The sequence below is a fragment of the Aulostomus chinensis genome, chromosome 21 (genome assembly GCF_037954235.1).
Source record: "Aulostomus chinensis isolate RoL2024-O1b breed Wild chromosome 21, RoL_Achi_v1.0, whole genome shotgun sequence".
Lineage (NCBI taxonomy): Eukaryota > Metazoa > Chordata > Actinopteri > Syngnathiformes > Aulostomidae > Aulostomus > Aulostomus chinensis.
Window position 1 is genome coordinate 10,568,806 of NC_141340.1, and position 25,362 is coordinate 10,594,167.

The 25,362-nt window shown below is 41.9% G+C and overlaps 1 protein-coding gene across 1 annotated transcript in view; it reads left to right on the forward strand.

Moving 5' to 3' along the window:
• Positions 1 to 25,362, forward strand: part of stau2 (staufen double-stranded RNA binding protein 2) — an 84,473-nt gene that overhangs the window by 10,462 nt on the left and 48,649 nt on the right. The window contains exons 6-9 of the mRNA XM_086191739.1: positions 12,040 to 12,199; positions 16,576 to 16,683; positions 23,716 to 23,928; positions 24,415 to 24,552. Coding sequence (XP_086047865.1) covers positions 12,040 to 12,199; positions 16,576 to 16,683; positions 23,716 to 23,928; positions 24,415 to 24,552 — 619 coding nt within the window. The remainder of the gene's footprint in view (positions 1 to 12,039; positions 12,200 to 16,575; positions 16,684 to 23,715; positions 23,929 to 24,414; positions 24,553 to 25,362) is intronic.

The window sequence follows — 25,362 nt, forward strand, 5'->3', positions numbered from 1 at the left end:
GGAGCGTACGGATTATACTGGATGATGGAATTTGAAAGTCTGTTAATGGAGGCTTTGGACAGTTTTGTCGTTCTTAGAAGTCATCGCCATTTGCTTCAAGTTTGGAAAATATAAAGGCCGATATTTTCTAAATTATGGAGTCACCAAAAAGAGATTGGGGATTGGGGGGTTGGTGGGAGAAAGACACCGAACAGCAAGTAATTGAAAGGAAAATAATATTTTAGGTGATGTTTAGTTTTAAGGCAGCAGCTTTTAACGAAAAACAGTTAAGAATCCTTATCCTTCCAGTTTCTTGAATCACAAGGAAAAATAGAGGGCATACCTTTGCCAATATTCAGCTCTGGATTAATCCCAAAATCAAATCAGTTGTTCCTCAACCTAAATTTTTGCATTCTACCAAATTTCCTCCAAATCCATCCTTAAATACGTGAGTTATCCTACTGACAGACAAACCAATAACCATGATCACATTACCCTCTTGGCAGATGTAATTACTTCCAATGGTCTATTGCACTTGTAGAATGTAAATTATGAATTAAAATGCATGATTAGAGTTCCGATATTTTACGTTTAGTATTCAAATTTCATATCAAAAGTGACAGGCTTATTGTGCGTGATCAGTACTGGGCAGTGAATTTCTACGAAGAGTAAATAAAAAAATAGTTCTATCTCTTGAGAACTTCTTTTTGAGACGTTGTGTACTTCTCAAATACTAGAGCCATACATCGAAACGCATACATCTATTGCTAGTGTGTATCATCACATGACAGCGGTGTGACGTCTGGTTGGGACACGTTGCTGTGCGAGCTTTGTTGCCCGTCGGATCTTTAGAAGAGCTACAAGTTTGATCACATTTACTCTCTACACATCAGCAAGTCCAGGTAACTGTACCTTTTACAACGTCTCTATAAATGGCATGTCTACCGACTATAGGGAGTGTGTGTGTTGCACTTCAGGGTGTGATCATCGATAGAGGCAAATAACAAACATTTAATTAACATGGGCCAACACAAGAGAAATCCACCAAAAGCATGATTTCATCTGAGGCGTAGGGATCAGCCTCCCAAGATACAGATGCATAAAACAAAAGTGTCAAACACAAGAAGCAACTGGCCTTTTCTGTAAATATTGTCTGTACTCATTTTCAGTTCCACCGTGTGTTCCATCTCAGTTCCTGAAACCTTGGCAGGAATATCTTTCTGAGGAAATGGATGCTTAATCTTTATCTACATTGGAGTTTTCTTCACTCCACACAACACTAACTCATCATTCTCCTCTTGCTGGATGTGTCACAAGTCCTCTCACTGGAAGAAATTCTTAAAGGTATTTGTGACTTAATCACATTAGCACATTTTTTGGATAATGGATTTAGCTTTTTTAGGATTCACACTGCCATATTACTGCTTGAGAACCATTCACCTCAGTAATAATATATTTGAATTGTGAAGAAATTGAAAACAGAGTTAGATTTGTTTAGTGATGATGCACTTCTTCTTTGGTCTTAAGCCAGTTGAGAGCTCAGATGGAAATAATAGGCAACTCATCTGTATTTCCCATCATGTGATTGGTTGCAACACACTTCAGGATCCACAGACTTAGAGCTTCTCAGTTTTATCTGACCTGACTGAAATAATCCAATGCTAGGATTCACGTTTCCTTGGTCATTTAAACAATAGTCCCATTTATAAGTAATTATATTTGTATTTTTTGCAGCTCTTAGCATGCATGCTGCTTTTGGAACCAAAATACTCACGTTTAGATTCATATCTGGTACCTTTTTCACTGACCCTATGCTTTCACGAGGGCTTATTTCATGAATTAATGACCTAACAGTGACAAGAACTGCGAAGCAGGACCCAAATGCATTAGCGGGTGCACTAATCGTCTTTATTAGAACCGATTCCAAGGGGGGGCAGACAGAAGCGAGGCCAAGGTTCAGGTGTCAGCGACCTTCACCTCTGAGGTGGTCTGCATCCTCGAGCTGTCAGGGACTCCAGGTGGAGGGGATCGCGTGGGTCTCTGGCAGGGAGCCGTACCCCTGCAGGATCCCTTTGGCTGGTTGGGGTGCAGGCAACGGAGGACGTGACGTGCAGGCACACAGGACCTTTCCCTCAGCCTGTAGCCCTCCCAGTCCACAAGGTACGGGGCACCTCGTCCCCAACATCGGGACTGCAGCAGACGGCATACCATATAGACCAGACCTCCTTAGATCATCCGGGGAGGTGGTGGTTGGCAGGCGCCAGGGGACTCTCCATATAAGGCTTAACCCGTGACACGTGGACTGTCAGATGAACCCTCGGAGACAGGGCAAGCTCAAGTCTCACTGCCACAGGGTTAATGACGTATCGCATAGGGAAAGGACCAATGAAACGTGGACTCATGCTCTTCTTGTCTTCTTTCAGGGGTAGGTTGCGGGTGGACAGCCACTCACTGTCCCACCCTGCACTTGGGTGCCCTGGAGCATTTCTGGTTAGCGGACACCTTGTACTGGCCTGGCGGGCCCACTTCCATTCTCACCGACATTGTTTTAAAGAAAGGGGCGGAGACAGGAGCGTAAATTCAAAGATGTAGGGGCTGAAAGGAGCGTGGCCAAGGTTCAGGCGTAGGCTGGTACCAGGCAATCCAAAGACGAAGGGGAAGGACTCCAGGCAGATGGGAAAGGGATTACGCGAGGCTGGCAGGCAGGGAGGTATACAGTGAGAGCAGGCAGGCCAGGCAGGAAATGCAGGTTTCTGGAGTGCGAGAAGTGTGAGATAACGCAATGATCTGGTGGAGAACAGGGTGAAGGACAGTTGTGCTCATTAGGGGAATGGGAAACAGGTGGGGGGAGGCGTGGCTGGCCAAGAGCTGTGACAAAAAGGTGATAATGTAAACACATAATCAATCAGTAGAACAGTATTCATGTCACTTCTGTCTGTAAGAAGAAAACAGAAATTCATATGCAGGTTGAAAAAGCCCCTGTCATCACCACTTGCAATTTGAATGGGCTTCTTTAAGTCAAATAATTTTAATTTGGCCCCAAAATATTCATGCTACTCCTTTGTGTAAATGGCAACAGAACTTTTTTAACAAAAGGATTTTCCCGCCTCTTAATAACAATGAAAACCAGCAGGTCACAATGCAATATTCTTAAAAAGGACAGCAGGGTCTGATCCTCAGCCAGCCAACAGTTGGCACAAGAAGGGCACAGGATTTATAAAGGCATTTGTTGTCTTTTTCCTTTTTTGCCCAAGTCTTACAAACACACACATGTTGTCATTGTTTTGCACTCATTGGCAAGTCTTCTATTACTCAGTGATATTTTTCTGTGCTTAAGGCGTCAGAATTAATGCACGCTACGCCTGTTCTCAGTCAAACAGCAGTTGCTTTTATCGCCAACATGGCAAATCAGCACATGGCTCTTTTCATAGTCAACACATTTACATTCTTCTAGTTGTGTACTGCCTGTCTGTTTAATTTACCGCTGAAACAATGAATCATAGTCTAATTGAAATTGCAAAATGGCAAATTGCAATATGCAATTTAAAGGAGCTGCCATTTCTTGATAAGCATAAAAATGTTCTACAGCACACTGTTATAAATTAAGCCTTTCGGTGCTACAGCGATGCTCCGGCCTAATTCAGATCAAAGGAATGTTTTTGGTCGGTACAAAGCCCAGCAAAAATAACATCATTAATAATCTTCAAAAAATGTTCCAGTGAAGATTTCCATCCCACTAAAATCAGTTGGCTCACAATCAAAATATCCATCAAAATGTATCATTCAGTCCTAGTTGTAATACTGTAACGTGTGTCAGGAGACCTGAGGTAAGATCATACATGCCTTCTCGTGAGACGAACACGGAGGGAGCGCACCGAGACTGATTACAGTGCTTGCACAAAGAGCACTTTAATCTCATGTTCAAAACTGAAACCACAACAAACAGTAAAAACAATGAACGCTGTCAACTTTGGAGACACTAATTAAAATAAGTTATGAAACCTCTGTTTTATGTAGTTTTCATGATAAAGGGTCATTGTTTATAAAGGCAGTGGTAGGATTACTCCATAGACTGCTGTTTGAAGATTACACGTCAAGGGCATTAGAAACTGTTTCCATTAACTACTTTAATAAGAATATATAGAATGTGAGTTTGGTGTTATTGAAGTTTTAGGATAGTGACACAGGTACTCTTGAATTCACATTTGCCATCTGGCTTCTCTGATACATGACTACACATTAGCCAGTTTAACCCTTCACAGTGAATACATGTAGCATCTCTGATTCAGAGTTGCTCCAGGGGATGTCTGATTGAGAAAATACAGCGCTACCGGACTCAGACACACAGTTTCTCATTATAACTCTTAACCTTTCCTTTGACACTTAAGAATAGAATTAGTGCTGCAAGCAGCACTGATGGAGCCTTCACACCAGCACTTATTACATACCAACACTTTTGAACCTTCGTTATATTTGGGAACTGTGTGAAGGAGCTGACTGCTCTGTCTATTGAGTAAAAGATCAACCCTCCTCATATATAAGCTATGCTACAACTATGCCTCACAATCAGGGGCTGTCTGCCAATCACCAAAATCAAGTTTGATCATCCAGAGTTATTCCTACTTTCTGTTTGACATCACAAGCATTGTGATGACCTTGTGTGACAAATCAAATGTTTCGTCACACTTTAGCCCCGTGCAAAAGTGGTAGAGATAAAATTCAATACAGGGATGTGCTTACCAAGAGATCTTTTTCTGTGACTCAAGCTATCAATGTAGGCTTATCCTACACGCTACAAATAACATGATTTTCAGATAAACTTTCTTTTGTTCACACAAAATCCTATATCCAGAGCAAAGTTTTGACCCCTTTAACTGAGACCAATTCAAGAGCAGGGTGTATCGAGACCAAGACAATACTAGGGCCAGCCATACATTGATGGGCTGAATGACACACTTATGATAAAATGTGGAACGAATGCATACACACACCAAGGGACTGAAATACACTGAACCATCTTTATTCAACACTCTTTTGTTTTACCATTCACCCAACACAAGATAATTTTTTTTTTTGCAAGGATCCAGTTTTCCAGGTGAAGCTCATCTTCCTGGCAAAACCAAAGGCATCGCTTTTCTTTATCATATTCTGGAAAATGTAGTAAAGTATTTCTTCATCAACATTCAGAGTATATTGCACACATTTGACCACCAAAAATCAACCCTCTTATAAACTAAATCTGAACAAAATCCGATAAACCATCCATGAGCAGAATGAGCGAGATTATGTCTTTCTGTTGGTTGAGCTATGACATTTACTAAGGCTGGTGGTTATAAGGAAATCATTTATAATCATCAAACTTAAAATGCGTGAAGCAGGTATCAACGGTTCATTGCAACTTCATGTCAGATTTCCTGTTTGAGTGACAAGACAAATACATACAGTACATTGTATCACCATTTCAACATCTTGAAGGAAATCAAAAATACAATTTCAAATAAGCAAAATTTTGACATCAATGTGTTAAACAACACAAAATCCATGTCGTGGTTGCTAATGAAACATACATTTCATTGTTGCAATGGAGGCGACCCACTTGCCCACAAAGTTGGTGCACAGTTTGTGCTGGCCTCAAGACTCATTCACTTAGGGTGGTGCCATGGAGCCCTTGGACCACAGCTTGGGCCAGGCCTTCATCCCTGGCTAACTGTTGGCAGGAATAATGTGCCACCCCCCTTCCTATGATCACAGTCTTTTTACCATGATATTGACGATGTGGATCATTGGAAGCTTGTGGACGAAACGTTTATTTTTTTTATGCTTTCTTATGTGGGGCTTCCTGGAAGAACAGTGCTTCATGAACAATAACTGACAAAGAACCAATTTCATGAGAAACCAGTGCTCTTTTCTTTAACCAAATAGATCCACATCTCCCTGGTGGATTAGTGGTTTCTATCCTCAGACAGGGTCCAAAGAACTTTGAATCCACCCCCCCAACACCACTAGGACAGTTTGGGTTTGAACACTGTTTACTTGACTACGTGGGCTGTTTTGTCACACCACTGTGTATCTTTTACATTAGCAGTTGCGTGAGGCAGAAGGGAAGAAAAGCCATCAATGATGGACACAGGGAGTGAAGTATGGAAGGAGGGAGGGAGAGAAAACAAGTAAATGTCTGGCAGGAGATTGGAAGAAAGTGCAGCTGGTGGAAGAGCAAGTCTGTCCAAGTTTCTGCTTTTTTTCCCCCCGCAAAAGCTCTGTCACTCTTTTGCTCCCATTGCAGCCCCATCCCATTTACAAGGGCCTGAGTCAGTTGTGTGTTAATGTTTGTGTGTAATTGCGGTTTAAAGCATACAACTGTTCCCGTTTGCATGTGTGGCCAGTTGATGTATTGGTGGTCAAGTTCAGTGAGAGACAAAGAAGGCCAGTACACTCCCTCATTCATGCCTTGTTTGTGTTTTGGCCGACTTTTTCGAGGCCTGGCGCTTTCTGCTGAAGTAAAATACATATGTTTTCATTCTGTATACAACAGCAACGCCACAACCATGCTTTAATTACTTTAAACCTGCTACTATTCAGAAATTGCGCAACGGACGGTACTATATAAACGGAACTGCTCCAAAATGTCTATAAATACGATTATAATGTCACATAGTGTTTTTTCGGTTCTCCCTCGCTGAAGTCAAGAATTGTGAGACAAATGTTAAAATCTTGGGATATCCACCGCATTTTTCTTTCTAAGCCTGTCTCCAGTCTAACCGACCCAAAACTGACAGACATTCTGATTTTGAAGTCTGAACCCAGCCCAAGCCCGATACAGTTAATGCAAGCTGAAGCACTGAGTTAATGCTACCCTGTCACGCAATCAACAACACAGATGTAAAAACAATATCATCTCCCCAGCAACTACAACAACAGCATCAATAGTCCTGCATTTTTCATTGAGTATCTTATTTGATATTTAGTGATTTATGAGTTGTATACAGACCACCACTGGACTCGCTTATGTTTAGTTAATGAATGTCTAAATCTTGCTCAATTGTGTATGCATTGCTGTCTCTCCTTGGACAAAATAAACTCTGCAACATTATGTTCTCAACAAGATTAAATTTAATTTGTTCTTATTGGCAAAATGGCAGGTTTATGACTAAGAGGAAATGCTGCATTTGGTTTTGATTGCTGTGGTCTACACAAGTTTGCCAGCCAAAGCCGTTGACATATTCAGTGCTCCCTATACACTCTCAGCCACTCTGTACTCTCACAAACCTACTGATTCTTACTACAGAAAATAGACAGGATCTTAACCAAAGCTTGACAGCAATAATGGAGATGTCAAGGTTGTGGAGAGGTACAGAGGAATTGCAGAAGAAATTATGTGTCATGATAAGCAGTTAAAAAAGATTCAATGGGCCTTGGCATAGACTCTGCAAGTCTCTGGAATTTTGGAGGGATGAACGACATTCTTTCAGAAAATTTTCTCTTGTTTGGTGATTTGATGATGGCGGTGGAGAACCCAAAATTTCTCAGGGGCTGAAATGGTTTTAGATCTACAAAGGCCACAGCAGATGAAAGGCGTGATGTTCATACTATTTATCGACCCTTGGTGCCCTATGGGTGGCAAAACTTGGGGTCACTGGAGAAGACCACTAGCACTAGGATAAGAATATTTGATCACAGGGTAAATGTGATTGGTCAGAACAACCTTGTATGGTTTGGCACAGTTGTGTCCCTTCCCTTTATTGGCACAAGTGAAGTGGTAGGCCCTCCATAGCCTATTGCTGCAATCAAATTCCCTAGTTGTAAAGTTCAAGCATTCAGGCTTGCACTGTTCTTTTACTGTGCGTCCTACGCTGACCATCCCAGTTATCAAGAATATGGTGAAGGATGACTCATCTGACCGGATCATCTCTTAAAGCAGCGTGTCAGGTTCACACTGCCCTGATCTCTCAATTGGGAATTCATCTGCATAATTAGGAATCTATGTACTACAGCACCACTGTAACAACTAAACATTTGTTGATGGACTGTTATTGCCTTATCACATTCTTTTTTGACATTCAGACTTATCAAACTAATGCTCAAGCATCCCATTCTTAAGATAGGACCTGTCACCTGCAATTTACAATGCTATTTACGGGGGTCTTTCTTGTAGATCCAAATTCAGATGTCACTTCCTTTTGAATCACTGTCTGGTTGAGCTGTGACATCTGTGTCCCAATGTGTGGAGTTCATAAGTGCTTGTAAGATACATTGGATGTCAACTCATCTCCTATGGAAACCTCTGTTACCTAAAGTGTGTTTGCAAAGCTCCTCCATAAACCTTTAGTCCAATATTTGACCTGAGTATGTTGAAAATGTTGAACTTTTGCAGTAGATGCCGGTCAGACTGTGGAATGCGTGCCAGTCCAAACAAGCTAACGGGTAAGCTAAACAGCAGGATATCGCTGTCTCTTCAGGGATCTATGATGTGTTCCAAGTAGATATTCCACACGTCAAGGTGTCCAGCCCATGTAGTCCCCCATAATGTAAGAAATTACTGTACATGGACATAAGGCCTCAGCATGTTTTGGATGTTGATTTCTTAACTGTATAATTCATTACAGTTTTATTATTTATTATTCCTTCAATTTGCCACTTGTCTGGAGGTTATTCAGTAAGTTGGGTTTTTTTTAACCATGGTAAGAACAATTTTTTTACTTACCACAGGGAAATGTTTCCAGTCAAAATGTCACGTCTGATGTGTTAATTAAATCCATATCTCCCATGCCCCACTATGTTTGTGGGATCAAAGTCTACGGAATGATGGCTTGCGTCTATCTCTGTGTGTCTGAGTCTTTGAATGCCTCAGCCATGGAGATGAAACAGTAGCCTTAACCTTACTAACGAGACCATGTTACATACTGCAAAGTGACGACGAGTTATCATTTGATTGAGCTGTGACGTGTTTTTTTTTTTTTTCCTCTTTTAGTCGCACGATACATACACACACACACATCCCACACCGACACAGTGGTGTGTATTTTCCCCCTTTCAACAGCCTCCATTCCCTCCCTACAGGTGTCCTGGCCTGATTCCCTCACTGTAGTAATAATAATAACAAAAATAATAATTGATAACAGTCATATTCAGCCAGCATGTGCTGATTTCTGGACTGGCCATGGTGCCCTGATGTGATTCTCCTGCCTGTCCTGTGGGGTTTCCCAGTCAAACAGCAGTCGTCATTTCAGGCGATTAGTTGTCTAGTCATTGCACATTTAGGATATGAATTAATTTGAATTGCTGGGCTGTGACAGAACATTACATTGTTAACAGGGTGCTACATTACAGAGAAATAAAAATAAATTAAAAATCCACCTTTAGATGCTGGCTTAAGCTTTCACAAACACACTGTCAACTGTCAGTGCAGCCCCAAAGGTCCCGCTGCTCGCTTGTGGACATGGATAGATGTTCAACTACGATACAGTTATCACAATTGTAGCCAGCCAATCAAAACTTGGCTGACTAAGACTCTTCTCATCGGTTAACATTTAGTCGACTATTAAGGGGCAGCCCTGTGCTCTTGTCTGCATGATTTTGGTGTGTGAGTTTGCTCGCCTGTGTTCTTGGCTGACTTTCTTGTGTTTAAGCCATGACTTTCCCACGTTGTAGATTAGTGTCCCCCACAGGCCTCCCCCCATGTCCCCCTCTCCTCTCTTTCTTTTCTTCCCTCTTTCTCTCCCCTTCAGTCTCCCCTCCTTCTCTGTCTTATCCCTCTCTTTTCCTCCCTGCACCTGTACTCTGTGCTCCAGCCCCAGCTGCTCCCATCTAGGCTCGGCGCTGTTGGCCAGAGCCCATGTTGCACTTGGCATGTCCTCTGAGACCCTGGGGCCACGCTTGACGTGCAAGAGCCAGGCAGGCCCCCGCCCAGGGAAGGCTCCTGTGGCCAGGAGGAGCTGAGAGCAGATGGATGAGAGGAGGGTTGTGGGCTGGAGAAAGACCTCCTGCCATTCTGGGAGTTTAATGCTGAGTCTTTGTTAGATCTGCAGATTGAGGAAAAACACGAGGGGAGAGATGTTCAGCGAAATGACATACGTGTTGTAAAGCGTTATTGTTTTCATCATACACCCAATTATTTTGAGTACCTGCTAGAAAAAAGGCAGTATTTCTTGTACTCGGGTGACACAAAATTAAAACGATTAATTCCAATGTATTGCATCCACACAGCAGGTTATATTACTCTGCAAGGCAGGTTATGTCAGGTTATGCTGTTAGTTTTTCAGATTACACAGAAACTACCAGGTGGATTTTCACAAAACCTGATGGAGGAGTATAGCATGAACCAAGGGTGGAACAATTACATTTGTGAGCAGAACCATTTATTGTTGTTTGTTTTCTTTCCTTCTTTTTTTTTTTTTCCATGGACCTTGTCAAGTTATGCCTTGAACAAACTACACCACAGGCACATGACTTTGGCACTACAAGTAGCTTCATGCTTCTTCTGCTGTTGGGCTGATGAAGTTAAATGTCTATGACAACCTACAGTCACGTTTGGCCACTTGTTAGCGATCACCATTTTTAAGATGCATAAAAAGCTTTGAAATACACGAGTGCTGTATTTTCTTACTTTTTTTTTTTCATGCTATGGAACAAAATGTTCAACCACCTTAAGATATTATAATAAGTTAACGTATTTTGGGGTTTATACAAGGAACAAGGGATTAGATTTTAAGGACGATCTGGATTCAATTGTCCTGGATCCTGAAGATCAGACAGTCCGGGAAGGCCACACTCTAAGTGCTAGTTCCAACTTTTTCCATTGTTTTTGACCATAGTTCTGTTAGTCATGATAACATTGTTTTGTAAAAATGGTGTGTCATTGATATTTTTTTGATCTGTATTGTTTGTTATTTTGAAAGTAAAGCCTCTGTCTTTTTCTTCTGACACTGCTAACTTGGTCATTTACTTTAGCACCGCAGCTAAATTCAGCCTTGAAGAGCTGCTAGCATGGTTATGGACTTGTCTTGTCATGCTTATAAATACACAAGAGACTAAATTACTCATAAAAATGCATCTGCCATTTTACACTTGAGTGCATAAACAGTAGTTATGAGTATTTGTAGCTTTGGAATATGCTTTTGAACATGTTGCCATATGATGTCTGTTCATTCAGTGATGTGCATGCGAGAGATCAGTAGTGAAAGAAGCTATGCCAAAGTTTAAACAAGTTAGCTCGGCCTTCCCGTGCACACAGTTTTCCTGTCTCATATTTTTTGATCTTCTCTGGTTCCCAGAATTCCCACACGCACTCAAATATTAAATCTCACATCTCACGGCTGCCTCACTGCCAAGTAGGATGTTCTAGAGTCCCTGCAACTGAGTAGAAATGTACACACGGAGAGAATGGATTGCTTAAATTCCGGAGAGCTTGTTTTGATTTTCTCTAAATGCCTCAACCAAATGTGAAAATATTTCCTTGAATAAATCTGGCATATGACACCATTTCATATTTCTCAGCTGCTGCTATCCATTTGTGTCTGCCGCATATGGGGGCTGTATGTCCTTATGAATTTAAGTGTATACTGACAGAGAAGCAACAAGACAAGGAGACGGATATTAAAAACTTTGGATTCCTCACCCCTCTTGTTAGCTTTCCCACTATTTCTCTTTCCTTGTCCTCAGTCCGGCAGACATTCTCAGCCTTTCTCCCCCTGACCCAGGAGGGGGTATCACACACACATGGACTTGCAGACCTCTATATCAACTTAGTGACAGCTCAGCCCTGCTCTGTCAGGACCCAAAGAAAGAGAAGAAAATCTATGTCCAGGGCCAGAAGAAAGAGGACAGGATGTATGTGTCCCTGTGCTTTGTTTGGCAACTGTAAGCTGAAATCCAATAGCGAGACATCAGTCAAGTGATTGGCTAACAGGCCATTGTGCAGTAATTGACCCTGATGAAGTGGTGCGCCTTTAATTTAAGAATGGTATGAATGGTTATTGTAATGTTAAAGCCTTGTCATGTGTTTTTAAATCAGATAAAAATGTTCATCCTTTTTTACAATGAATGGGTCTTTCTTTCTCCCAGGTACCATTACCCTGTTCCTAAGATCTTCTATGTGCAGCTGTCGGTGGGGAGTCATGAGTTTATCGGTGAGGGACGCACTCGCCAAGCTGCCAGACACAACGCTGCCATGAAGGCCCTGCAAGCCCTTCGTAATGAACCCATTCCTGAACGGCCACCACAGGTAACCACAAGAGGCTGTAGAAATACCCCCCAGTATTATGACTCGGCTTGTTGACGCAGAACCAAACAACACCTCCGCATTGTGTAAATATCTAGGATATTCCAGCATTCCGCAACAGAAGAGCAACGTGTAAATATTTTAGTAGAGATGCAAGAAGTAATAGTCACACTTAAAGAAGTATTGGTATGCAGTATTAGGTTTAACAAGTACTTGGCGATGCAATTTGTTACATTAGAGGTAACCTATCGTCAACAGTTTGTTGGATTTCAACCCATACTAGAGACTGAACAAGACTGAGCTCTCTCAGCCTCTGTTTCTTTGACATTCTGGCCATTGCTTTTTTTTTTTAGTATCTCACTCCCACGACTCAACATTATGAAAATGCAGTACTAAATTGCTCCACTATCCCTTTATGTACCAATAAAAACTTGATTCCCTGGCTCCTGGACAAAGCCATAATTGTTAAACTCTGCACTGCATTGTACAAATGTTTTGCAATGCACTTTTATTCAATTGAAATTAGTTTCGTAAACCCAATCAATATAGTCCTGTGAGTATTAATCATTCTGTTTGCACTGGAGGGAACAGTTGCAATAATCTCCTCATTACATGTACAGCTAAATGATCATCTGTTATCTGAAATGTCTGCATGGGGCCCGCTGAAGTGTTTTTCATTTTCAACGCTCCACATCCTTTCGATCCCTCATCATCATGACCTCTCATGTCACGTTGGTGACACGTGCAAGTGAAAGTTCTTGCTAAATGATTTCTATTTGAAAGCATTATTTATTCATTTTTGTAACTTTAGCTAAAATTTCCAGTTGTGTCCTATATGACCTTTTTAGGGCCTGAGCCTGAAGACCTTATTAAGTTTGCTGGTTTGAGTCTGTTACTGAACTTCAAAGCACTAAAACATCGAAGACAACAATTATTATCTGCTTGAATGAAGCGCAAATATCAAGGCCTTAGATTCATTAATGCCTAACCTGAAATGGTTGTATTTAAAGACACATGATTACATGTGCTGCCCCCCCAGCTGTTCTTGAATTCAATCAGTCCCTAAAAGGTCATTTTCCTCTCCATTCACATCGTCCTCTAAACATTGCATCCTCATCCCCGGAGCACTTTAGCCGCCCTGTGACTGCAGTCTCGTCAGACTCCATTCGCCTTCATTCTACTTAAACACTCTTCGTAATGAAAGGTCAAAAAGGTTTGACTGATTGCTGATCAGTCTGTGCTCTGAATGGAGAGGTTCTGCCGTGATGCTGCTATTTTTTGCAGTTAATAAGATGAATGGATTACCACCTTTCATCAGATTGAATCCAAATCCACCTCAACGTTAATTACTCTAATGTATATTTTAAGCCTTGCAATCTCCATAGAAAAAAAGGAAAGAGAGAATCCTTCCTTTTTTTTCTGTCTCCCTTCTCCCAATATCACCACACCTTTCCAGAGAATCCTCCAAGGAATAGCTGTTAACTTTTGTTATCATCCCCTACGGAAATCAAATTACCCCATATCCTCAGCGCCTGGCATGGCCAACGGTTATTCAAAACGCCCCGGTTCCTCTCACTTGCCTGACTCGTAGTCTTGTGGCGTCAGCCGTCATAAATGAGCTCTTTGTTTGCCACTGCTACCGAGTCTTGCTTTACAAATTGCGGCGCATTGTGTCTACAGTAGATGTCTGTAATTCTGTCTCCATGTGAGTGTATTCCTACATGTGTAAATGTGTGGATGTCCTCAGGCTAGAAGTGTTTCTTTCAGTGTGGGCTGTCACTTTGATTTCGAGGAAGACCACAGGTAAATATCAGTGACTCTAATTGGAGTGTTTATACACTGGTGGAGCAATAACATGTAACCCTAGAAAACAGAAAAAGCACCTCCAATTTGACTTGGCTTCAGGCAATAAAATAAAATAATGGGACGCCTGACGAACTTGTAAATACCTGCTTGTGGTTTAGACTTCCTGTCTTGAACAAAGCAGTGTGTTTTACCTACCAGTCAATGGTACAACTGGATATTAATGGAGGTAAATCAACATCATCAGTTGATAGGAGTAAAGGGGGATACATAAAAGAAACTCTATCCATTAGCTCTTTAGTTGCTTTACGTAACAAAGAATCCTATTCATCTCATCCTTTGATCTTGGACCCCCCCCCCCCCCCCCCCATTACAAAATCAAATGCCTATGAGCATTGATTTGACTGTGAAACATTCTCCTCGCCCACGGTCACTGTTCATTCAATATCTCCTTTCGAGTAAGAGCGCTCGCTATATGGGGTTCTTCCTGTACTTTTCCCAGGACACTGTCCAGTAAATTCATGAGCAGAAGTGGCGCCGAAGTCAAGTTTAGCCCTCTATTCGTCTTTGTCACAGCAAGGTTGCAGATCTGCTTGGTCATTCCAGTTTGCACAGGAATAAGCACCCTCGGGCTTACAGAATGCAGACACTTAAACACGTCGACTAGCTGTGCAGCTCCAAGTTCACTCTATTAATCACACTTATCAGGGATGCTTTTAAACAGCAGTGGAAAAAAAATGTGGCCATGAAAACCTTGACTATATGAAACACACACTGTAAGAAGTAGCTGTATTAGCACTCATAAAACAAAGCCCAGTGCACAAACACGTTCGCCTCTCGCCAACGTGAGGTCTTTTTGCTCAATGTGGTAGGTGCATCCAACCACGTGACTGCTTTCTGTGAAATACAAGAGATCTTCACAGTATGAATCATGCATCGTATCAGGTCACACAATGAGGCAGGAGAAGAGAAGGAGCCCAAAGGGAAAACCATCGAAGCCATTCAGACTTAACCAGACAAAGAAGTGGACATGGGAAGATAAAGATCGAGACAGTGCTCTACATTCTCTCAGACAATTGGTCCCAAAAAAGACCCTTGTAATTAGGCTGATGCTACAATCTTTGCAGCATGAACTAGCCATGTGTTTGTAGAAAAGAGGTGAATATTTTCCAGATTAAGAATAATTGAAAGCCATTCTCGTGGATTAAATTAGTCTGACTCAACCAGAATTAATCCAGAATTGCTTCATTGTAGGTTCTTGAGATAATTGTATTTATCACACCCCTGTCAGTGGATCAGCCGTTGAAACGAGGCCTGTCCTAGCAAAGCGCCACGGACGACAAACAATTCACCCACATTTTGAACATATTATACAGTTAATTATGGTCGATGGAAAACCCAGAGAAGATCAATAACAGAAGCTAACTCGCTGGCAGCTCTGTTCTTCAGTGTCGGTCTCAGTTGCCGGCAGTGTGCAGTTCAGTCCCAGCGCAAGTAGAGTGAATTAGGTAGAGATTCTCCTTAGATATGAACATATAAAACACAAGCATGCCTTAATTGAATGTATTTACTGTCCACCTATAGACAGATCAGCTGTTTGTCACTCCGAAAAGAGATTTGAAGTAACTGACTGAGGTTATGAGGGTTGATAGAAGCTGTCTTTTGTCCTGAAAGAGCAAAGTCCAGTCGTTTCACACATTGTTCAGTAAATAACCAAATCAAGTGTGGGTTCAAATATGGCTTTGCTTTTGTTGTTGGTTGAAATAGAGGAAACTGTTTCAGCTGTTTGCTGCGAAGATGGTCAAGGCTACCTCTAATTTTTTTTTTCGTGAATCCTTCATGTCAGATGACATTTTAAATTTGAGCCCACAATCCAGTTTGTCTATTGTGGAGGAAAGAATTTGTACTTGTTCTCAGATAATAATTTGACACAGTAGAAGAGTGAATTGATACAGAATTTCTCAAATTTTATGAACCATCCTCCAAGAAAACCTTCCTGTACCGACAGAGATCTGTTCTGGAATACGGTTTTCAGTCCCCTATCAGATGAAGATCATAGCCAGAAAGCAGAGAGGCCTGTCTTTGCAACAGCTTGGCTGACGTCCACCTCCTGTGTGTGGGTAATTTGCGAAATTATTGGTTTGATATCTGCCTTACAGTTTGGTTAATTTTAGGATAGTCATGGAAAACAAAATGTAACATTTGATTCCAATTAGTTTGGAAAAACCTCAACATTAAACGGTGGCTCATTCATCACAATACTTTGCTTTTAATTCTTTTGGAACCCCTGAGATATTCATATTATCAGCAAGTCATCTAAAGGAGAAGAAAACACAATAAGTATTGGTGGAACTATAAAAATATTTGAACAAGAAGGAAAATTAGAGTGACCCTGGAGCATTTTGTTCTCCGTGACTGGACTTTCATGTCATTTGTTATTGATTTTGCCCAAAACAATGGAGGGAGAGGGACTTAGCCAACTGCAGATAAAAACACTTGGTTGATGACATAGCAGATGACAAAGCGTCTCTGCTGACATAATGTGACTTCATCTCATCCCATTCACTTTTTACTAGAATCCAGAGGAAAAAGGGGAGAGTGAGGAAGGAACCGATGCCAGCAAATCAGAGATCAGCCTGGTGTATGAAATCGCTCTCAAGAGGAACCTGTCTGTCAACTTCGAGGTAAGGAAGATCTGACATTCCCAAACAAAATACGGACTTATCGTGGCTTTGATAAACCACGTGTGAGATATTCTTCTGAAAACTTTTCTTCAATGAAACAGAAGTGCAGGTAGAGAACCTGTGAGTCAATGTGATGCATTTACAGGGCTTTTTAAATATCACAGTGTGGTAAATGTTACCAAACTGAACATTGCGAACATTTAAGAAGGAGGAGACTGTAGAACTGTACTGCTGATCGTTCTCCATCCCATAATAACAGTGTAATGTGAACTGCTTTTAGGACACGTGTGCTAATTTTTTCCGTCGGTGAACTCTTTATCAACAAATGTGCGAGCAGGATGTTTTAGATCTTGGACCACTACTCATGAAGCCATGTGGAAATTCTCACGGTGTTCAAGCTCATCGTGTTTCTGTTGTGGTAAAGGTCACTGGAATGGCTTCAGTGGCGTGTTCCTATTGACTTCAGAGTTTACTCAGCTGACATGGTGCTGGTCCATGTGGTTCTTTTGGTATAGTAAGATTTAATAGTCAGCCTTTTTTTTTTTTATAGCCACACCATTTTTATTTTTTTTTAGCCTGCATTTATCATTTAGCCATCTTTGTATGATAACTTGAATCCATTTTCCCCTTAGATTGTGTCATATATATATTATTTTGATAGTATCTCTAGTACAACATTAGTATACATCCTTTTTGGAAATATGTCACCAGTTACTTGTTTATTAGGTGTATCTGTACAATTCCAGCCACAACAGACGTTTTATGGTTTGATTTCACAACTATGCCCAACATTTAGATCTACAGCACTATTATAGTGTTCATCTTTTTCAGTGTAAGATTCAATTTTTTGGTTATGTAAACATTTCTCTGTAATTCAGGATGCCATAATATTTGTGTTTCAAACCTTCAGATCTTTATTTTAAAAAGAAATTGTGATGACTTGAAGAATGCCAACCAATATAACCAGAGGCCTTGGTATTTTCTTATTTTGTTTGCCTGGAACACGCCAAGAAATAAACCCAGTTCATATTATTTTATTTGCGCTCTTCTTCTGCTTTTAATTTCTGGTATTCTAGGAACAGGAAGTGCAGCGCTTCCTCCTGACAGTTGTAAACAACAATGAATTTGTTCTTTGGCAACAACTTTGGTGTTTATATAGATTTTGCTCCACCAAATGACAACTCGTGTACTCAAAGTTGTCTTCTCATTTACGCCGTATCTGAATGGCGCCATAGGTTTATAGTCATTAAGCCGGTAAAGATGTTAAACTATAGGGAGGTAAAAACCTAAACCATTACCTGAAAATGGTTCCTTTGCCCAGAAAAAAACAAAGATTTCAAAAGAAAAGCTTACACTGTGCAACAACAAGAAGAGCGTTCAGTCTTCTTGTGGGTCCTGGCAAAGCTGCGGAATTAGAAGATGAGTTCAGTCTACTAAGATGTGTTCAATCCAGAGCTGTTGGAAATGAAATACGTTCAGCTGCTGAATGTCAAGCATCAAATGAACTATATTCCAAGGAATTACATAAAAAGTGATCCCAGCTGGGGTTTTTCAGACTAAACTTATCTCCACTCAGTGATCATCAATCAGTGCCACTAGTGCATATGTGCTGCATTATTCCTCATATACATCCCAGCTGACAGTGGCATTTTTATTATTTATTTTTTTACACCAGTTCCTGATTAGAAAAGTTTTCTGATCAAGCATCACACAGAGTTCTGAAGTTACCAGGAAGGAAACGCAAGATGAGTTAGCCTGACCAGTCAGTCGTTGTCATCTGCTGAGCCAAGTCTCGCCTTTTTCTGACAGCATTTCATCTTGAAGGATTAATTCAGTTACTACGCACGCTGTTGTGTCAACAGTAGCTTCTTGTACTTGATGTGCTTCTGTTGAAGGTTTAATTTCATGTGAATAGGATGCAGTCATTAAAGGGCAAGCCCTGTGAAACCCTGGGGCATGTATGATATTAATATCTTGAAACAATGTATAAACTTAGTGGGGATTTTCCTTTTCATGCCATATCCCTTCAGCCTCGGGTCAGTTTAACAGGCAGCACGCAATGTCCATTAGACACCACTCCACTATTGACTCCTAAAGCCATCCTCATCAACATCTCCCACCTCTACGTCCCACCAGATGAGATGATTCTTTTTTTTGTCTTCTTCAGCTACTCGTCTCACCTTTGCTACTGCTCCTCTTTAAAAAAAAAGACAAAGAGTTTTTGTGTCCCCACATGACCCCATGGCTATGTTCTTCTTGACTTTCTCAGCTGACTCAACTGATAATCTCTCCCTGATCGACCCTTTTTTCTTCTTTTCAACACTGCAAGGTGCCAAAAACAAGGGAGGCTCAGTTTACTCTGTGTGCCCCCCTCCCTTCCTCCGTAGGATCCTTCCCTTCCACTTCTCCTACCATCACTCCCTAAAAAATCACACAGAAGGGCGTCTGCGTGTTGAAGTTTGGGGTGAAGGTGGACGGTGATGAGAGAAAATGGGAGACATGGATGAAAGGGAGGGAGGAAGGAAGGATGGGAGATTCTCTTCACTGTCAACTTTGCCAGTTAATGAGGGTTTGCACAACATTTGAAAATTATCTGGAAAGGAGGCCTGTACTCTTTTTTTAACACTTCCTTTCTTCTCTTCTGTGCTAGTAACACATTTGGTCATCAGAGCGTGGAGTGGCCAGTCTTCCTGGAATTGCTATTAATAATTTCAGCCAGCTAAATCTGGATTGATGCAATCCATTATCTGTCATGTCTTTGTCACTGTCAGCAATTAAGTCGCTTTCATTTTCAGTCTTTCCAAATTGGAAGCGGAGAGTGGCGGTTTGAAAAGCAGACCACAGCCACATTCCTGCAGTCACTTTTTCTGCTGGCTGTCAGTCTGGAGACTCGCTCTTCATTACGGTTGCCTGTTGAGCAGTAAATCAGTAACTTCTCTGCATGTGCGTTCTCTCCCACTTCGCCTCTCCTCCCATCTATCTTTTGATTTATTTTATTTTTTTTATCCCTCTCAGTAATATCCTCTCAGCTAATATTCTTTCACAAGATCTGACTGCCTTTCAGTGACAGCCCTGTTTGACTTGGTTTGTCCTGTATTGTAAATACATTTAATGATTTTAACACCGAAGATTTGTGTGTTAAGAGGTCGGACTAAAGGTTCAGGTCTTTTTTTGGACTTTCTTTATTTAAATGTGCATAAGGATGTTGATGCGTTCTGACCTCCAGCTCTGCATATCGGTCCACACCACATTAATTTTGCTGTGCCATGTCAAACTAAACTGTCTGAAGGTTGGCCTGCTCTGAGGCGACGGTCCTCTGGCTCTCCTGGCGTAACATACCCTCTCTCCCCCACACTTGTGATTGCATTCGAGCTGATTCATTTTCACTTTTGGTAGTTTCACTCTCTCACTATGATGTAGTTTAATTGTCATCTTTGACGCAGTGAAAAGAAATGCTACTCTCCCACACCTCCAGTAACTCACACACATCCATGCTTCCTACACAAAACCGTAACGGTCATCTCTCATGTGAACGCCTTTCACAGCAGCCATGTTTTCTCTTCATCTCATCCTTGCCCTCACTGGGGCATGAAATTACCCATGAGTCACTGCTCACGAGTGTCTGCTTTCCCATCCCTTTGCAACGATGAGGGTCGCCGCCACCCTGAGAGCCAGTTGGCTCATTTAATCCCCCCGTCAGGCAATATCAAGCAGATGTCAGCATCAAAGAGGAACCAATCTATAAATCACAGCTTGTTTGTTGGATTGGAGGCTCCTTTTCCAAGGAGGACACAAGAGTAGTGGGTTTGGGCCAAGAACCACCCATCTTACAAGAAGCAGCTTCCCTGAGGGCTTGTCCATCCACCGCTCATCACAAAAGAGCCTTTCTTCACTCAACCAGACCCTACTATTGTCCTACCCTGCTCCCACAGCGTCCTCTTCCCGAGTACCTGAGGTCTCGCATGCACAGATCCTCAGACTGCTCAGGGTATTAATGTCTCTACGTGAAGCCAAAGAGAAGGCCTCCCATGTTTGGAAAGAAGAGGTGACGAGACAAACAAGATAAGGGGATTGGGGGGAAAAAAATGAACCTTGAATTACCAAATGTTTCCTGCGTACAACCTGATCCATGTCATTAGGTGCAAGACGGGTGTGTTGGAGAGTTTGTTTGCGTGCGCGCCCGCGTGTGTGTGTGTGTGTGTGTGTGTGTGTGTGTGTAAATGAAAAGAGGTGCTGAAATCTCATCGCCGTGGTTCAGATCCTGTGTCGTCTGCTGGCTCTTTTGCTGCTATCTTGGGTCAAGAGCGTGTGACATGTGAAGATACACACTTTGTTTCATTATTGACTGCGCTGCATATCTGTCCAGGACACGTTTGATCTCTTCTCTCCCACTTAAGACCCATCACTTTTTCCAACGTATTTGATCAGGGGGAAAGACGCAAATTAACAAAAAAAACCTGGCTTTCTTAACCACTTCAAGAAAATGCCTGTTCCTGTCATCATCAAGGAAATCTGTTGATCTTTAAGCAGGGTGGTGCCAAAGCTACCATGCTGAATTTCATATAATTCAGCAAAGCACATGGGCGCATGGTATTGGCAGTGGTCTGCACCTGACAGAAGGCCCCTCTAGTTTCTCAAAGGAAGGGGACCATTCGGTACGGTAAACATGAACAACATTTTTAAAAACTTTTCATATAGCACTGCCTTTATTTTTATACCGCAAAACTATAATGGAAAAAAATCAGAGCAAGACAAAGAAGGCCATGACGAATGTTCTGGCTGGAATCAAAAGCGGGAGTGTTGTGTACACACGCAAATGACCAGGAAACCCCAATCTGATTGAAAGAAATTGTTTATTTTAGTATGTGCCTGTGTTTGTTCTGGGAAAATTTGCAAACCCAACCTATGTTGCAATAATGTTTATACTTCTTTGGGTAGCTCACCATCTTGCTCAACTGCATAAGATGAAGAGTTGATGGGAAAAGGAGAGGGAGCGAGTCGCTGATCAAGTGAGCACAGAGAGAAATTACAGCCCTGAGGAAGAAGCTCACTGCTCCACACATACCATCATTCACTACAGCAGTCTGTACCAAAGCATCATCCACACCTACATTCTGTTATCAAGAGATTAAAAAGTCAGAAGGGGGATGTATCTAATCACATTGAGCGCTGTAATGTACAAGCAGCTGCCATGTTAGATTTCCTTCTTAGCGTGATGAGCGAGACCAGAGCAGATCCCCTGGGTGGGGGTAAGTTTGGCTGTTAGCATGAACAGACAGTGCTCCAAGACTTCCCCGCATCATGCATCCTTAACATATACCGGAATGCAGATGGAATTACATTGGAAACCCAAGGTCAGGGTCAGCCCTGTTAGCAAGAATATCCTGCTCAATTTAGAGTCATTTAGATGAGTGAAGCTTAAGTATATAAACCCTTAAATCCATCATTTATTCAAGTTGAAATGTGATTTTGCAGTAAATTGTTTCAGCGATTTCATATGCAATATAAGTTTACAGCAGTGATTACTGAATATTTCGTCCATGTGTTTATCCACAAAGTGCAGTCAAAGACTGCAGGCATTACGTTCTTAGCTCATTCATACGTCCTGTCCTCATTCGTGTGATATCTCAGGAGAGAATTCCTTCAAATTTAGCACAAACGTCCACTTGGACTCTGGATGAATTAATGACTTTGATGGTCGTAAGGTCAGGTTTACCGTGATGTCATAGTGTTCTCATTCTTGTGAATCTTAGGAGTTTTCATTACATCTCACACATCCAACACAGCACTTATTTATTTGTTATGGGAGGCACAGATTCTACACTGTTTGGATGTGACAGGCTTTTAAAAGCTATTACCTGTTGGAAAGACTTTCTTAACCTAATTCTTTAGCTCATTTTGGTAAAACTAAAGACACTTTAATAACAGTAGGGGTACACGTCATTCACACAGCTGGTCTTTAATTTAGCCTATTGAAATGAAACTGCCTGAGTGTAGCTGTGTGGGGGAAAGAGGGCACACACACTCCTTTGTTCTCCTGATGGTCTGGTATTAGTCTGCGTTGATGAGTGAGGTTTCTGAGGAATGCTTAAGGTTCCGTTTATCAGTCTAATCAGTTTTATAGGTCACTGGGTTCACAGTAACCGTTTGTAGTTTGAATCTGATTGCTACAATTTATGCTGTCTGCGCCTTAAATTGAGCTCTAATAAAGACGAGGTGTAGCGCGGGAGTAGCGGAGGCACTCGAGCAGGCGAGGGAGACGGAGAGTCAATGAACTATGAGCTGAAAAGGCAAACACATTAGCCGGACATGTACTGTTGGACTCGGCAAGTGAGTGAAACCTAACTCTTTCTCCAGCGTGTTTTCCTAAATAAGGATTGGGAGAACCACACCTGCTACACACACATACTGTACACACACAAACACTGTTCTCGGACTCCACAGGAAGTAGATGTGATTGCAGAAGCATGACCTAACGCCAGCCGGTGTTTGTTTTAGGTCTCCCAGGTGACCAGAGGCAAGAGGAAGGAAACTGAGCCCTCATCACTAGAGACTGTCATCTAGGAACATGTTACTCTTCAGTGTGTGCTTGTACGTCAATGCAAGTGTGTGTGTGTGTGTGTGTGTGTGTGTGTGTGTGTGTGTGTGTGTGTGTGTGTGTGTGTGTGTGTGTGTGATGGAGTGTGTATGTCTATATGAATAACATGCGCATATGGGTGGATAGCACTGTGACCATCGAGAGCAGATGTTTTGGACCACCTGGTGTAGCTGCTTGCGCGTTGCGCTGCACACACTCCATCACACACATCATGCACAGAAAGACACAAACACACATATTCACAGGGGTCTGCAGAAGCCTTCACTGTGCAGGCTCTGACTCACACACACGCACACACGCAAGCCCTGGCCTCTCATTTTGTTTGTCTCTTTTTTTTTTAAGAATCTGTGTTTTCTGGAAACAGTCTTTGACAAACCTGTAATAACATGAGCATTGTGCACATTTTATTAAGTAATTTTGTGTATCTTTATTAGGTGTTGAAGGAGAGCGGTCCCCCGCACATGAAAAGCTTCCTGACCCGTGTCACTGTGGGGGAGTTCTCTGCCGAGGGCGAGGGCAACAGCAAGAAGCTGTCCAAAAAGCGTGCCGCGCTGTCCATCCTGCAGGACCTGAAGAAGCTGCCCTTCATCCCGGCTGTTGAGAAACCCAAGACGCACTACAAGAAACGTACCAAGACCATCCTCAAGGTACTGCAGCTGGGGTTGAGGAGGTGGACCTCTGTGCAGAAGACAGGCGTGATCTGGTTCCATTCTCCGAATTCAAACCGTCACGTAATCTGGCTGCATCTGTGTTTTTTGAAAGACACACTACTCTGAAGTCACTGGTGTCACCCATTATTTTGCATCATACCTTGATACAATTCATTCACGCTTAGTCTCTTAGATTTAAACTGAATGTTGGGAAAGTGTTACATGGAAAACTCACAGCACAGTTTCTACAGGATTTTGTGATTAAATATCTTGTATTAAATTTGGATTTGTCCTTCGTGTTGTATCTTATCATATTTTTGCCTCCGTAACCACCCCTGCCACTTGTGTTCTCACTATGAATCTTTGATTGTTTTCAGTCTGGCCCCATCCATCCAAGATGTAATTTCTAGTTGCTGTTGCTAACTTCGTGTGGCAGCCATATTTAATGACACTCCCTCATTAAGTGACCTTGTACCCTTCCAGACAGGACCCGATTACGGCCAGGGCATGAACCCTATCAGCCGTCTGGCCCAGATCCAACAGGCCAAGAAGGAGAAGGAGCCAGAGTACCTGCTGCTTTCAGAAAGGGGGATGCCTCGACGTAGGGAGTTCATCATGCAGGTAAATAATATTTTTGCATGTATTTTCATTTTCTGCAGTGTATAAACTGAGAACAAAATCTGCTGAATCTATTTCTAATATCAATAAATCGGAGACAATGGGTGAAGGATATGTTTAGGAAGTTGTTTCATAATGTTGTTGCAGAGGCTCCTGATCTCAAAAGCGCATATACACTGCAGCCACTATCATTATATAACCTCTCTGCTGGTCTCTCCTGGGATTATTAACTGGTTTCCCATTTCTGTCGTGTGTGCAGTCCCTCGTCAGATCCTGCGTACAACCAGCATACTCTTGACAGGGTCTGTCAAACAAAGTTGGCAGCACTGTTATATAATGCTTGTCTCCACCTATGTGTGGAATGATATATATAATTTAATTAGAAAGAGTCTTCTGTACTCGATTAGGATCTCAGTCCTCCCCGCACTCCCTCTCCCTTCCTCTTTTCTTTTATGTTCCCAGTTCCCTTTGAATTTCATTATTTTTAGAGCATGCGCTTTAAGCTAAGAACAGATTAGCATCCATCTTTACCGCCCTGTTTTTCCTCAATGGAGTGGCCTATTGAATACATACCATGAAATTGCCATTCTAAGCTGTGGTCGCTAGTAAAGAAAGCACACGGACAGTTTTCAGCACTATAGGAGCATATCAGAATGTGAGAGTCAGTGTTCATTAATAGAATAAAACGTCATCAACAACTTTTAAGTAAGTTGCAAATGATTCACTGTTTATCACTAATCCAGGAAATGAGGTAGTGACCCGCGGAGGAGGAATCTGGTCTGATAACACAGATACTTTATTCAGTCTTGCTTG